The sequence below is a fragment of the Salmo salar genome, chromosome ssa18 (assembly GCF_905237065.1).
Source record: "Salmo salar chromosome ssa18, Ssal_v3.1, whole genome shotgun sequence".
NCBI lineage: Eukaryota > Metazoa > Chordata > Actinopteri > Salmoniformes > Salmonidae > Salmo > Salmo salar.
This window is the reverse complement of record NC_059459.1, coordinates 10,203,888-10,220,240: the sequence shown is the minus strand read 5'-3', so window position 1 is coordinate 10,220,240 and position 16,353 is coordinate 10,203,888. Positions and strand designations below refer to the sequence as shown.

Sequence of the window (16,353 nt, the reverse complement as noted above, 5' to 3'; positions counted from 1 at the left end):
TCCTGGGCAGATCGCTGGGACAGGATGGTTCCCACTCCAACATCAGAAGCATCCACCTCAACCACAAATTGACTCGACGGGTCCAGATGGATGAGGATGGGTGCTGTTGTGAACCGATGCTTCAGGTCCACAAAGGCTTTGTTGACCTCAGAAGACCATTTGAACGGTACTTTCGGAGAAGTGAGTGCCGAGAGAGGGGCTGCCAGGGTGCTGTAATCCTGAATGAAATGGCGGTAGAAGTTTGCAAATTCTAGGAAACGTTGCGACTGTACCTTGGACGTAGGTTGAGGCCAATCCACCACTGCTTCACCTTTCCAGGATCCATCTGGACATTACCCTCAGCAATGACATATCCCAGAAAAGCGATTGTAGAACGGTGGAAGTCACACTTCTTGGCTTTCACAAACAATTGGTTCTCCAGGAGGCGCTGAAGGACCTGCCTGACGTGAAGAACATGTTCTTGGGCAGACCGGGAAAAATACAGGATGTTGTCAAGGTAGACGAACACAAAGCGGTTGAGCATGTCCCGGAGCACATCGTTTACCAAAGCCTGAAAGACAGGGGCGTTGGTGAGTCCAAACGGCATGACCTGATACTCATAATGTCTGCTGGCTGTGTTGAAGGCTGTCTTCCACTCATCCCCTTCACGTATCCGAACCAGGTGGTAGACATTTTTGACAGTAATGTCATTCAGTAGTTAATGCACGGATGCAAGTTCTTGTCCTTCTTCTCCACAAAGAAAAACCTTGCGCCGGCAGGAGATGCAGATGGACGGATGGCCCCAATAGCCAGAGACTCCTCTATGTACTCCTCCATAGCCTTGGTCTCCGGCCCGATAGAGAATATAGCCGACCCCTTGGTGGTGGTGCCTGGGAGAAGATCAATGGCACAATCATAAGGACGGTGCGGGGGTAGGGAAGTAGCACGTGCCTTACTGAAAACTTCAAGTAGGTCATGGTATTCAGTGGGAATGACAGAAACATCCAAAGCCTTGCTGACGTCCTGAGGAAGACATCTGGGGGAAGGCTGTGCTGCTTGAAGACAGTGGGAATGGCAAAATGGGCTCCAACCCATGATGGCGCTTGTGGTCCAGTCAATAACAGGGTTATGATTTTGGAGCCAGAAAAACCCAACGACAACAGGAACATGGGAAGATGCAATGAGGACGAACTGTATGGTCTCACTGTGGTTCCTGGAAATCCGTATTTGAATGGACACAGTACTATGGGTGACTCCACCTATTGAGCAGAGGTCCTGTGCCCTATCATCCATGGGAACTGAGAGAGGTTGAATGGGAATACCTAGCTCAGAAGCAATAGTAGCATCCATAAAACTTTCATCCGCCCCAGAGTCAATAAGCACTCGGAGAGACCTAGATTGGTCTCCCCACAGCAAAAGCACAAAAAAAGGGCAGGTAGCTATGTAAAGTCCTGCCCTTCCACAGTACAGACAACAGTTGTAATTCAGCCTACATGAGCGTTCCCCAACAAATAACCTAGCTCTTCCCAATTGCATAGGCTCAGGAGAATCCAACTCAGGCTCAGGAGAATCCAACTGACCCGTCGTTGATAATTCATGAGGGAGCTCGGGTGGCTTCGGATCCTCTCGGGAAAACTGCCTTCGGGAACTTCTGGATTCCTTTGAAGATGAGCGAGCCATAGCGGGTCAATGAGTGTGCCCGAGGCCAGACCTCTCACTCCTGAGTTCCCTTCATCATCCATCAATTTTAATGGTTAGGGCGATGAGGGAGTCGAGATCCACCGGCAATTCCCGAGCAGCAAGCTCATCTTTTACCACCTCAGATAATCCGTGAAGAAAGGTATTGAAGAGAGGCTCTGTATTCCAGGCACTCTCGTGGCCAGTTTATAACTCAAGGCGAGACCCAGATGCAGACACAGGAGGCAGATGGTTGGAGTCTTAGATGTTTAATAATCCAAAATGGAGTAGGCAAGAGAATGGTCATAGACAGGCAAAAGGTCAAAAACAGATCAGAGTCCAGGAGGTAGAGTGGCAGGCAGGCTCGAGGTCAAGGCAGGCAGAATGGTCAGGCAGGCGGGTACAGGGTCCAGAAACAGGCAAGGGTCAAAACCGGGAGAACTAGAAAAAGGAGAAGTAGCAAAAGCAGGACAACAGGAAAAAATGCTGCTTACCTTGGACATACAAGATGAACTGGCACAGAGAGAGAGGAAACACAGGGATAAATACATTGGGGAAAACAAGCGACACCCGGAGAGGGTGGAGACAATAACAAAGACAGGTGAAACAGATCAGGGTGTGACACTCTTTCTTCATCCTCCTGGTTCTTGACCTTTGCATGTCCTGACCCTGATCCCGCCCGCCTGACCACTCTGCCTGTCTCTGACCCTGAGTCTGCCTGCCGTCCTGTACCGTTGCTCCACCTCTGGATTACTGAACTCTGCCTGTCCCTGACCCTGAGTCCGCCTACCGTTCTGTACCTTTGCCTTACCCTGGATCTTCAACCCCTGCCTGCTTTGACCTGTCTTTGCCTGACGCTGTTGCTACAATAAACATTGTTACTTCGACAGTCTGCATCCGGGTGTTACCTTGATCCCTGATATGAAAAGAACTGGTATAAATAGAAAAATATACCAGTTTCATCTGAGGACAAAAATGTTAACAGTGGCGCTGTGTAAATTGGAGGACATTTTCGATGTACCAATTCCTTGGCACATGGTTTATGAACTGGTACAAAAAAATGCACTTGACTCGACTCTTAGAGTTTTTCAATTTAAATTATTATACAAAATCCTTGCCACCAACAGAATGTGATATATATGGGGCATACAACAATCTCAGCTCTGTAGAATCAATACTTAACTTATTCTGGTATTGCCCCTATGTAGCTTGTTTCTGGTCACAGGTTCAGGAATGGTTAACCTCTATGGGCTAGGTGGGACGCAACAGCCAGTGTAATCCCGTGGCGCGATATTCAAATACCTCAAAAATGCAAAACTTCAATTTTTCAAACATATGACTATTTTACACCATTTTAAAGACAAGACTCTCGTTAATCTAACCACACTGTCCGATTTTTCAAAAAGGCTTTACAACGAAAACAAAACATTAGATTATGTCAGCAGAGTACCCAGCCAGAAATAATCAGACACCCATTTTTCAAGCTAGCATATAATGTCACATAAACCCAAACCACAGCTAAATGCAGCACTAACCTTTGATGATCTTCATCAGATGACAACCCTAGGACATTATGTTATACAATACATGCATGTTTTGTTCAATCAAGTTCATATTTATATCAAAAACCAGCTTTTTACATTAGCATGTGACTAGCATGTGACTAGCATTCCGACCGAACACTGCTGGTGAATTTACTAAATTACTCACGATAAACGTTCACAAAAAACATAACAATTATTTTAAGAATTATAGATACAGTACTCCTCTATGCACTCGATATGTCCGATTTGAAAATAGCTTTTCGGTGAAAGCACATTTTGCAATATTCTGAGTAGATAGCCCGGCATCACAGGGCTAGCTATTTAGACACCCACCAAGTTTAGCACTCACCAAAGTCAGATTTACTATAAGAAAAATGTTATTACCTTTGCTGTTCTTCGTCAGAATGCACTCCCAGGACTTCTACTTCAATAACAAATGTTGGTTTGGTCCCAAATAATCCATTGTTATATCCAAATAGCGGCGTTTTGTTCGTGCGTTCAAGACACTATCCGAAAGGGTAAATAAGGGTGATGAGCATGGCGCATTTCCTGACAAAAAAATTATAAATATTCCATTACCGTACTTCGAAGCATGTCAACCGCTGATTAAAATCAATTTTTATGCCATTTTTCTCGTAAAAAAGCGATAATATTCCGACCGGGAAAGCGTGTATACGTACAAAGAGAGAGAAAATAAAAACATCTCGTGCCCTCGTGCACGCGCCTGAGTCTCAGAGTACTCTGACCAGCCACTATCCAAACGCGATAATGTGTTTCAGCCTGGGGCTGCCTCGATGTCATTCAGCTTTTTCCCGGGCTCTGAGAGACTATGGGAGCCGTAGGAAGTGTCACGTTACAGCAAAGATCCTCAGTCTTCAATAAAAAGAGCCAAGATGAACAACAACTTGTCAGACAGGCCTCTTCCTGTTCAGAATCTTCTCAGGTTTTTGCCTGCCATATGAGTTCTGTTATACTCACAGACACCATTCAAACAGTTTTAGAAACTTTAGGGTGTTTTCTATCCAAAGCCAATAATTATATGCATATTCTAGTTACTGGGCAGGAGTAGTAACCAGATTAAATCGGGTACGTTTTTTATCCGGCCGTGTCAATACTGCCCCCTAGCCCTAACAGGTTAAAAAAATCACAACATGCACTTAAAATTAACCTTACAAATAGTGATGCTGGGCGATCTGGTAAGCCATAGCCAATCAATAAATTATATAATAATACTCTTAGGAAAGGTTTTCATCTTTAGCTCACAATCTGTGGATTATATACAATTAGAAAGATTCAAAGATTTTGTAAAACATCACAGCACAATTGAAAAATATAGGGCACATGGAAACCAAACAAGGGTGGTCAATGGTGATAGGTGGGATGGGCTGAGAGTGGCTGAGGGTTGGGATTAAAGTTTCTTTTGTCACATCCTGACCAGTAAAAGGGGTTATTTGTCATTGTAGTTTGGTCAGGGCGTGGCAGGGGATGTTTGTTATGTGTGTTTCGGTGTTATTGGTTTATGTTCTATATTTTCTATGTGTATATCTAGTTTTCTATTTCTATGTTGTTTTTTCACAATGACCTCCAATTAGAGGTTGTCGTTGTCTCTAATTGGAGGCCATATTTAGTTGGGTTTGTTTTCACTTGTGTTTTGTGGGTGGTTGTTTTCCTGTATAGCCTGTGTTGCCTTACGGAACTGTTTCGTTGTTTTGTTTATTTTGTTTAAGTGTTATCTTTTAATAAATTAAGAAGATGAGCACTATACCCGCTGCGCCTTGGTCCTATCCTTACGACGCCTATGACAGAACCACCCACCAAAAAAGGACCAAGCAGCGGAAGAAGGAGTAGCAGGATAAATATTTGGAGTCGTGGACATGCGAGGAGATCTTAGATGGAAAGGGACCCTGGAGGCAGGCTGGGGAGTACCGGCGACCGAGGGAAGAACTGGAGGCAGCAAAGGCAGAATGACGTTTCTGGGAGAGGGAATTAAGGGAGCTACATGAGGCCGAGAGGCATCCCCCCAAAACATTTTTTGGGGGGGCACACGGGGAGTTGGGCAGAGTCAGGATGGAGACCTGAGCCAACTCCCCGTGCTTATTATGGGGAGCGACGGATCATGCAAGCACCTTGTTATGCGGAGATACGCACTGTGTCGCCCATACGCACGCACAGTCCGGTGCGGTCAATAAGGGCTCCGCAGCGTTGCCGGGCGAGAGACACGGGGAGTTGGGCAGAGTCAGGATGGAGACCTGAGCCAACTCCCCGTGCTTATTATGGGGAGCGACGGATCAAGCAAGCACCTTGTTATGCGGAGATACGCACTGTGTCGCCCATACGCACGCACAGTCCGGTGCGGTCAATAAGGGCTCCGCAGCATTGCCGGGCGAGAGTTGGCCGGCAACCAGGGAGAAGTTCCTGCTCCCCGCACTAGCCCTGAGGTGCGTGTCACTAGTCTGGCGCCTCCAAAGCCAGCCCCACGCATCAGGCCTCTAGTGTGCCTGCCCAGTCCAGTACGTCCTGTTCCTGCTCCCCGCACTCGCCCCGAGGTGCGTGTTACTAGTCTGGCGCCTCCAAAGCCAGCCCCACGCACTAGGCCTCCATAACCCGGTACACCCGTGCCTGCTGTGAGCACTCGGCCATTAGTACGTCCTGTTCCTGCTCCCTGCACTCACCCTCCAGTGCGCCTCCATAACCCGGTACAGCCAGTGCCTGCTGTGAGCACTCGGTCTCCAGCAACGCTCCTCAGCCCTGAGCCTCTAGCGACGCTCCTCAGCCCTGAGCCTCCGTGACTGGAGTTAGACTCGAGTCCAAGTCATGTGACTTGAGTCTACACCTCTGTCGTAAATGATGATGGTTTGTGGGAAAATTGGTGTATTTCAAATGGTATTGTAATTCCACCCCATCAGACTACAGTATCATATAGTATCTTGGGAGCACCAAAACCCTTTTGAGCACTAGTGAGTGAATGGTAAGGTCTACACCTGTTGTATTTGGCGCATGTGACAAATAAAATTTGATTTGGAATTGTTGTTTCGGGTCTATTAACACATTTTGAAGCATGCCTTGTAAGAGGCTTTATTTGTTGCACTGGTGAGGGGAAATGCTGTAACAATTTAACTCCTATGTGATTATAGTACCCCATCAATTTAAAATGTATAGGGGACAGATTAGATAACCGTGTATATAGCCAAGTTATCGTTACTCATTGTGTATTTATTCCTTGTGCTATTATTTCTACATTATTAAATTTTTTGGGGCCCGTTAGTAAGCATGTCACTGTTAGTCTTCCTCTGTTGTTTATGAGGCAAGATTGGAGTTGCATCTAGTCTTAACCTTAACAGGTTGAGCATCTTGCCATGTCCTTTTGGTCTGTTTTTCCCTGTAAGTTTGGAAGCCTTTGTTAGAAGTGCAAGTGATATAAAACACCAAATATGAATTAATATGCTGCATTGTGTAAATACTTTACCTAGCAGCCAACCTGCTTGCACCAATCCCTTGTAATTACAGTAAAATAATGTGAAATACAAGCCCCTCCCCTCGATACATTTCATTCATCCCTTCCAATTACTGTAGCATTTACTTTTTTATAGTATAATACAGTACATTTTATGATATTGTACTGTGTGTCATTACACAGTACTTGCTCTGATACCATCTTTATATTACAGTAGGTGTACTGTAATATTAAATACAGAATATTATTTGCCACCAAGCTGCCTGTAAACAACAGTCAAATTCAAGGTAACCTCTTTACAGTGTGACTACTGTCAAAACTATAAATATAACTATTTCAGCAAGACACTGCATTGTTGATGGTAGCGTCCATGCAGGTATACAAGCACAGCCAGCGCAGGCCCATATTTATTGATTAAGGAATTAAAATAATGATTTATTAAATGTGGTAGTACCAAATACTATAGACAGATAATCCAAAAAATCCAATCTGTTTATCATTCAGTTTTAAATTAAAATGGAATGTTTTATTATGCGATGGCAATGAAAACTGCAGAAAAGTGTTTTGAAAACTGAGCAAAATGTATTGTCACATCCAATACAAGTTTACGGTTCCTGACAAAATTAGAAAAGTATTTCTATTGATAAAAGTTTTTTCAAGAAACACATCTTTTGGGAAAATTAGAAATGCCCAAAATGCCTGTAGTTGCAAAATTACGAATAAAAAACATATTCAAAATATGAACGTGCAAGGCTGCGGATTCGTCGCATACAGACCTCATTTGCACATCTGACAAGTAGCTAGGTTTTGCGTTTCCTCGAGGGCAGGAGTTATTGCGAGCGAGTCGGCTATATAAGCGCATACAAGATGCTGCTCATCAGTCACCTATTTAGTTGTTGGTGTGCCTTCTCAAGACTCCGATACTGCCCCCACAGATTCATTTATAAAGTGTTCGTTTATTTGCAGCACTGCTTTTGCCCTTTTGGTTTACCGTTGCTGTTTTCGAGATGCAGGCTCACTTTCATGAACTCTGAATAACTGTGGATTCGTCGCTTTGGTCCAAAATAGGTTATTTCAAACAAAATGCGGATATCAAGATCTGAAGTTCAACCTACTCAAAGACAAGTAGTCTAAAGATTTCAAGCGATGGCTGTTGATCCAGTCATTCTTTCAAACGAATGTTTTTTACGCGCGACTCCGAGGATGAGAGTCTAAATTAAGTTGTGAAAATGAGACATATGGACCACAAAATCTCAGACCCTTTACATAACCCCCAAGTGCAATATTAATATTACTCTCTAGGTCGCGTGCAATTATTTGGACATGGACAATGGATACTTTAAGAATTGCAGTAAATGGTGTTTCTTATAACGAGGCATCAGAGATCTACAAACCACATGCTGATCCGTTCACTGGTCCAATAACAAATCTGGCACCTTGGAATTTCGCAGTTTTGGCTACCTTGATGTTTGTTATAACATCTCTGTCTCTCTTTGAAAATTTCACTGTTATGTTGGCCACTTACAAGTTCAAACAGCTGAGACAGCCCTTAAATTATATCATAGTTAATTTATCTCTCGCTGACTTCCTTGTGTCACTCACCGGTGGAACCATAAGTTTTCTAACAAACGCCAGAGGGTATTTTTTCCTTGGAAATTGGGCTTGCGTTTTGGAAGGTTTTGCAGTCACCTATTTCGGTAAGTTCAGCATGGTTCATGGTTATGTATTTGAATAAATTGGATGCTGGTGTAATCGCACACTTACTGTAGGTGTCAGTGTTGGAGCTGTTTAGATTCCAAAGTGTTGCAAAAATAATAACATTTGAAAGTCAAAGACTTGATTGTTTGATTGACTGTTTATTTGTTTGTTTATTAGATTGGTTTCTTGGACAGTAAAAAAAAAAAGACATAGCCGAAAAGAAGCCATCCATCATTTGTAGTTCATTTCGCAGTTCTTTTAAAGCATTTTGTTGCGGTGAAAAATGTACCCAAAACTGATGGCAAAATGACACACAGACAGATATGATCGTGTGATAACATTTAAAAAAAAATGTGAATACATTATCTAATTTAGTAAACACATACATTTTTTTGTTGCACAACATAGCCTTATGTCAACAGTGAAAACACTTTGTTTGTTGCAGGGAAAGTAGGCTACAGTAGCTACAGTAGCTACTTATTACATCAGAAGACAGTAATCTGTTTATTATGACGCCTTAATCCATTTGTTTTTGAGCTGGTTTGTATGTAAGACTTGCTGAGAGAGGTGCGGCCCCTGGAGAGAGTATGTCACAAACGCAGTAGTGGGTTATTTCCCTGCTGGTCTGAGGGAAACGCATAGGCAGTCAAGGTTAGGGAGTATGACATTCAATAAAAGCTTGAGTGGCAGTTTCAAAAGCTTTCAGGGAAGTATTTAGACTTCAGAGAACATGCTGCCCAGTTTCATATGTCTTTGGGGATTAGTGTGTATTAGTTGATCGTGATGGAATAGAATCAAGATAGACTGTACACAAGTTGCTGTTCTGATCCCACAGGTTAAATAGTTGTCAGTCGTAGTTAAAAACAATTTTTATCCTCATTGAGAAAATCCCAGCTGTACATTTTTGGGGTCAAAGAATGTTCCATAAATGCAAAAAGCTGTATGAATTATTAACATAGTTGTATCCAATTTTCTAAAAAATCTAAGTGATTGTAGATGACTTTGTAGAATTCTCAGACAATTATTTGAACTAAAAAGCAGTAGGGTAATACTTTGTAATAAGTATACCTGTGTAATAACACTGTCATTACACTAGTAACAGCATTTTATTAACATTAGCATATTATTAGTATAGCAATGGAGTTGAGCAGTTTTTATAATTACACAAAAGGAATAGGGGCTGCTCCTTATTTCATGTGTGACCCAAATAGCACTTATTTGGGTCCTTTATATACTTGCATACAACAACAATTCTGAATTAAATGTAGTGTTAAGGAGAGGTTAAGTGTACTGTAGTCTTGCCCCAGAGACTGTAGTACATAAGCAAACCTTTGAGAGTGAATTATACTGTAATTAAGCACAGCTTTTTCACTCCATTAGGAGGCAGCCTAATGTCCCTTTACTGCATCATTAGCCTATTTTAGGTAAGTGTACGTCAATATGTACCTCTTACATGGATTATACATATCCTGCAAATTGCTGGAGCTATACCCTAAGTGCTGTCACATTTGCATTTAGATAACTCGCTGAGAATGTAACTCAAAATCCTATTGTGGTTGGAATCATAGTGCTCTGCCTTTTCACTGACATTGTCACAATTGTATGTGAATATCATGTACATACACTCTTTGAAAAAAGAGCTACCTAGAACTATAAAGTGTTTTTCTGCTGTCCCTGTGGAAGAACTGAACCCTTTTTGGTTCCAGCTAGAACCTTTTCACCGAAGGGTTATTTGAGGGTTCTACCTGGAACGAAAAAGTGCTCTATCTGGAATCAGACAGGGTTATCCTACAGGAACAGCCTAAAATCCTTTTAGGGTTCTCGTTAGCCCCTTTTCTTTAATTTTCCATTCATTTTTCATACAAAACAGTATGAAAAATGAATGTAGCCTCCTTTTTTTTGTTGTGTCCATTTTCTTTTAATGCATTTCACTGTTAGCTTCTATATTTAAAAGGGTTAAAAGGGAGCCCTCAATCCTGTTTATAAACTTGTACATTTGACTCTATGTTGCACAATAAAACATATTTGAAACAGCATTTAGTTTGGTAAAGTGGGGGTTAATATAAGCGTGACTGAGTTAGCTGAAGTTGGCTAGCTAGCTTAGAACGGACGACCAGTCCTTTTATATAGCAACATGTCCAAAATAACTAAGGACCAGATTTTTGTCCAGACTATATCTTCTTTTAAAAATAACGTTTTTAATGAAAACATGTCATTTATTGTTATTTTAACATGTTAGTAATCATTTTATTAATAGTAATAAGGCACGCGAGTCAGTGCTATGTAATGAATATAGTCACAGGTAAATGGGTTAAGTAGTAATGTGGCTTCTGGGCCTTACATAATGCCCATAATACCCTTCTTTCAGGGATTGTGGCTATGTGGTCCCTTGCGGTCCTGTCCTTCGAGCGCTACTTTGTGATCTGCCGACCTCTGGGGAATGTCCGTCTGAGGGGGAAGCATGCAGCGCTGGGCCTGCTGTTCGTCTGGACCTTCTCCTTCATCTGGACTATCCCTCCTGTGTTCGGCTGGTGCAGCTACACCGTCAGTAAGATCGGCACCACCTGCGAGCCCAATTGGTGAGAGGCAACTGAGAGAGAGCAGAGGGCACACATCCTATAGTAAACATACTGTAGATGTACAGCAACATCAACCTCCTGTTTGTATCATACACGCACTTAGGTACACATGGGTCATTCTTGAATAGCATTGGGATTTTCGAATTGCAGTGACATTTGGGCATGGCAAAAATGCTTGTATGAACTACAGATATCCCCATTCAAGGAATAGTTAACATTGTCATAAAATGGTGGAAATGTAATTCAAATGTTTATGGTCTACTTTCCTCTGACCTCAGGTATTCCAACAACATTTGGAATCACACCTACATCATCACCTTCTTTGTGACCTGCTTCATAATGCCATTGGGGATGATCATCTACTGCTATGGGAAGCTCCTACAGAAGCTGAGGAAGGTCAGTTTCCATATATAGAATACTGGCACTACTGGGAGAGGATGCAACTGAACCAAAGTAGGCCTTGGTTGACAAGCAAGCACATGCTTGGGAATATTTTTTGTAATTGTCTAGTCATTATGTCCTGGTGTATTCAAGACTTTCAGGTCAGTTCTTAAAGTCTTTAAATAAACTCACATAACAGACTTTATAGCTCAATAACCAAAGCTGTTTGTTGTCACGTCAATCCTCAGGTGTCCCATGACAGGCTGGGTAATGCCAAGAAACCGGAGCGTCAGGTGAGCCGCATGGTGGTGGTGATGATCGTCGCTTACCTGGTGGGCTGGACACCCTACGCAGCCTTCTCCATCATTGTCACAGCCTGTCCCACCATCTACCTGGACCCCAGACTGGCTGCCGCACCCGCTTTCTTCTCCAAGACGGCTGCAGTCTACAACCCAGTAATCTACGTCTTCATGAACAAACAGGTATCTCACTCTTTCCCCCTGAACGCATGGCTACTTATGACATTCTCTGGGTTGTTAATTACATTGAAGGCGTACACCGTATGGATCTGTGATATTGCTGTTATTATTGTTGTCCAAGGGTTTAGACAACCATTCCCAGGTGTACTGTGAATAAGGCCAGGATACAATCAGATCAACAGTAACACAACAGTAACACAACAGTAACATATTTTGTGATTGCTTTTGTTTTGGTGGTGGCGGAGGTGTAACTGTGTAAGAGCTGTCATATCCACAAGCTGCTCCTGGCGTTACCTATCGCGGACATGCCATTGGATGCACTGAATTGCATTTGTAGAAATCCCCTGCAGCTACATTACAAAATTTGAACACTGGAATGTGTGATATACTCTACACCTCGGTCAGGCTTCTATAAATCCCTATTATTGGTGTCGTTATTTCTATGTAGCCTACACTTTCTCATTCTGAACTTCGAACGCGGGTTGGATTTAAGGACAGGTGTCGTTTCATGACAATTACCACAAGAGCAGCCAATTACCGATTTGATAGCTCTAACGCTGTCACGTCCTGGCCAGTATAAGGGTTAATTGTCATTGTAGTTTGGTCAGGACGTGGCAGAGGGTATTTGTTTTATGTGGTTCGGGGTGGTGTTTTGGTAAAAGGGCGTTGGATTTAGTATTTCCGGGTTTTTGGTTTATGGTCTATGTTTATGTATTTCTATGTGGAGTCTAGTGGGTGTGTTTCTATGGTTGATTAATTGGGGTTGGGACTCTCAATTGAAGGCAGGAGTTTTCTCTTTGCCTTTGATTGAGAGTCCCATATATTAGGGTGTGTTTGTCATTTGTGGGAGATTGTTTCTTGTCTAGCGTATGTGAGCCTGAGAAGACTGTCTATATCGTGAGTTCGTTTTGTTATTTTGTATGTTCATTTTGAGTCTAATAAATGTTCAAGATGAGCCAACACAATTCTGCTGCATATTGGTCCTCCTTTTCCGACGATGATTTCGCCATATCGTCTGGCGACGACGAAATCCCTGACAAACACAATTACACCACTGTCACCACCTAAACAAAAGCAATGATAAATTATGCGTTTGTCGGCTAACATGGGTTACTGCTGATCTGATTTAATCCTGGCCTGTTGCTTATGAATTCTCTGAATTCTGCAATATGAATGGAAATACAATTTGGCAGTTTTCAGGAGGAAAAATGCCCACCAGTTCTCTGCCAGGTTGTGGCAAGTCTCACTCAACTGACACAGAGCTGAGAGGCATCATCACTTGTTAGTCATGGGATGAAAGCCTTTGAGGAAAACTCAGCTGACAGTTCTTTTTTTTGTTTTTGGGTGTTAGCCTGTCCTTAAATAATGTATGGTGTATGAATAAATGACATGTGAAATATAGAATGTAGAACTGTCCATGCTGGCTGGCTGCTTTAAAATGCATCAGCTCCTCGATCGGCAGGCAGGTACCAGTTTGTTTTGCAAATACCAAAAGATATTCTGCACATTGAGCATGGGAAATGCGTTAAACAATGTATTATTATCCTGAGTGGCGCAGCGGTCTAAGGCACTGCATCTCAGTGCTAGAGGCGTCGCTATTGACTGTGGTTTGATTCTAGGCTGTATCACAAACGGCCATGATTGGGAGTCCCATAGAGCGGCGCAAAATTGGCCCAGCATCGTCCGGGTTTGGCCGGGGTAGTCCGTCATTGTAAATAAGAATTTGTTCTTAACTGACTTGCCTAGTTAAATAAAGGTTAAATAAAAAAATATATGTATTATTATCAGGGGTTCTTGATTTCTCTCTGCTCATTAAAAGAGAGATATACAGCGTATTCAGACCCGTTGACTTTTTCCACAATTTGTTACGTTACAGCCTATTTCCCCAAAAAATTATTACTCATCAATCTACACACAATACACCATAATGTCAAAGCCATTTTTTAATGCAAATGTATTAAATTAAAAAAACATTTACATAAGCATTCAGTCCCTTTACTCAGTACTTTGTTGGAGCACCTTTGGCAGTGATTAGAGCCTTGAGTCTTCTTGGTATGACGCTACAAGCTTGGCACACCTGTATTTGGGGAGTTTCTCCCATTCTTCTCGCCAGATCCTCTCAAACTCTGTCAGGTTGGATGGGGAGCGTCGCTGCACAGCTATCTCCAGAGATGTTAAATTGGCTTCAAGTCCGGGCTCTGGCTGGGCCACTCAAGGACATTCAGAAACTTGTCCGAAGCAACTCTTGCGTTGTCTTGGCTGCGTGCTTAGGGTCATTGTCCTGAAACTTTTCCTCAGTCTGTGGTCCTGAGCACTCTGGAGCAGGTTTTCATCAAGGATCTCTCTGTACTTTGCTCCGTTCATCTTTCCCTTGATCCTGACTGGTCTCCCAGTCCCTGCCACTGAAAAACATCCCCAAAGCATGATGCTGCCACCACCATGCTTCACCGTGCAAGGTGATGGTGCAAGGTGTCCTCAAGACGTGACCCTTAACATTCAGGTCAAAGAGTTCAATCTTGGTTTCATCAAACTAGAGAATCTTGTTTCTCATTGTCTGAGAGTTCTTTAGGCTGTCATGTGCCTTTAACTGAGGAGTGGCTTCCGTCTGGTGGAGTGCTGCAGACATGGTTGTCCTTCTGGAAGGTTCTCCCATCTCCACAGAGGAACTCATGCCCTCATATTGCCAACAAGTGCTCAGCATATGTGGGAACTCTTTCAAGACTGTTGGAAAAGCATTCCAGGTGAAGCTGGTTGAGAGAATGCCAAGAGTGTTCAAAGCTGACATCAAGGCAAAGGGTGGCTATTCGAAGAATCTCAAATCTCAAATATATTTTGATTTGTTTAACACTTTTTTGGTTACTACATGATTCCATATGTGTTATTTCATAGTTTTGATGTCTTCAGTATTTTTCTACAATGTAGAAAATAGTACAAATAAAGAAAAACCCTTGGATGAGTAGGTGTTCTAAATCTTTTGACCGGTAGTGTAAGTAAATAAGTCATTGCTGTTTTAATTTTTTTTTTAATAAATTTGCACAAAATTTAAAACCTTTTTTCGCTTTGTCATTATTGTGTATTGATGAGAGAAAAAACTAGTTAATCCATTTTAGAATAAGGCTGTAACGTAACAAAATTTGGAAAAAAGTGAAGGTGTCTGAAAACTTTTCGAATGCACTGTAGATTTAGATTTACACAAAGCCACAATGAATTTGGTCAATGATAGACATTAAATAACACATTTTTCCTTTTTTTTAACCAAATCTATATTTTTGATGTAAATGGAAGTTACAAAGCCTCATGCGCATGCTTTCTCGTTCCCATTGTGGTGATACTGATGGTTTCTCGGGACTGATGGCTTCTATGACAACCAAATAGAGCAAAATAAATAGTATTCTCTCTGGTATATGGCCATTTATTCTTGTTTTCTGCATGCCCTCATATTGCCAAATGAGCCTGAGGATGTCTATCACTGTGGTGGGGTACGTTTTTCAAAACCAAGGAAAATCACAAAAATAGTATCTAAAAACTTCAATAGCATGCTGTTTACATAACATTTTTGATTTGGTAAAAAAAAAAAAAAAAAATGAGCATATGTACGCACTTGGTTGACTGTCCTGTATAGTATACTGTATTGGTCAGGGAGATTTTGGTCACCCGGTGGGTGCATGAATTCTGCCTGTCCATCTGACTGGCTGCTCCATTTTAGATTTGTCCTGTAAATAGGTCACTGTATTTATAAAAGAGCAGGGGATGTGAATAAATGTAAATAAGGACAGCTAGCAGGCAGATCCTGGCATCAACATACCTCAGATGTAGGACAGTTGTAAAAGTCAACTGACCTTAAGCAATGGGGTGGTCTGTGTGGAAGTTACACAATAGTGTCAGAGAGACATAGGAGGCTTCCTACAATGGATGACTTCTGTACAGTAAAGTGAATTTATACCATAGACAGGTTCAAAGGATTTCATACACAGGTCACAGCAAGGTCAAGGAGGAACGTTCTACTATCCTTTGATATTTCTTAAAAGAAAGAGCTTTGATCTTACAAGGTCAGTCCCTCAAAATACAAAGGAGGAACCACAGTCCCCAAAAGATCACAGTTGTCAGGAAGAAGGTTTTGATTAATAATTGAGCAAATTAAGTCTTGTCTGAGGCTGTGTGATGAAAGGTTGGCATGCCATAGTCTCTCTATTGTGCCATATCAAATCAAGTCACGTTTTTATTTGTCACGTGCCGAATACAACAGGTGTGTCAATGTGCGGGGGCACAGGGTAGTCGAGGTAATTGAGGTACTATGTACATGTAGGTAGAGTTAACCTGTTAGGGCTAGGGGGCAGTATTGACACGGCCGAATAAAAAACGTACCCGATTTAATCTGGTTACTACTCCTGCCCAGTAACTAGAATATGCATATAATTATTGGCTTTGGATAGAAAACACCCTAAAGGTTCTAAAACTGTTTGAATGGTGTCTGTGAGTATAACAGAACTCAAATGGCAGGCCAAAACCTGAGAAGATTCCATGCAGGAAGTGGCCTGTCTGAGAAGTTGTGTTTCATCTTG

The 16,353-nt window shown here is 42.2% G+C and overlaps 1 protein-coding gene across 2 annotated transcripts in view; it reads left to right on the top strand.

The window, feature by feature from the left end:
* The first annotated feature begins 7,462 nt into the window (after positions 1–7,462).
* Positions 7,463–16,353, top strand: part of LOC100136521 (vertebrate ancient opsin) — a 57,989-nt gene continuing 49,098 nt past the window's right edge. Inside the window, exons 1-4 of one of the 2 annotated variants that reach the window (XM_014153921.2) lie at positions 7,463–8,351; positions 10,721–10,931; positions 11,210–11,327; positions 11,561–11,794. In XM_014153921.2, the coding sequence (XP_014009396.1) occupies positions 7,985–8,351; positions 10,721–10,931; positions 11,210–11,327; positions 11,561–11,794 (930 nt within the window). In that variant the 5' untranslated portion in view covers positions 7,463–7,984. 2 annotated transcript variants of the gene reach the window in all.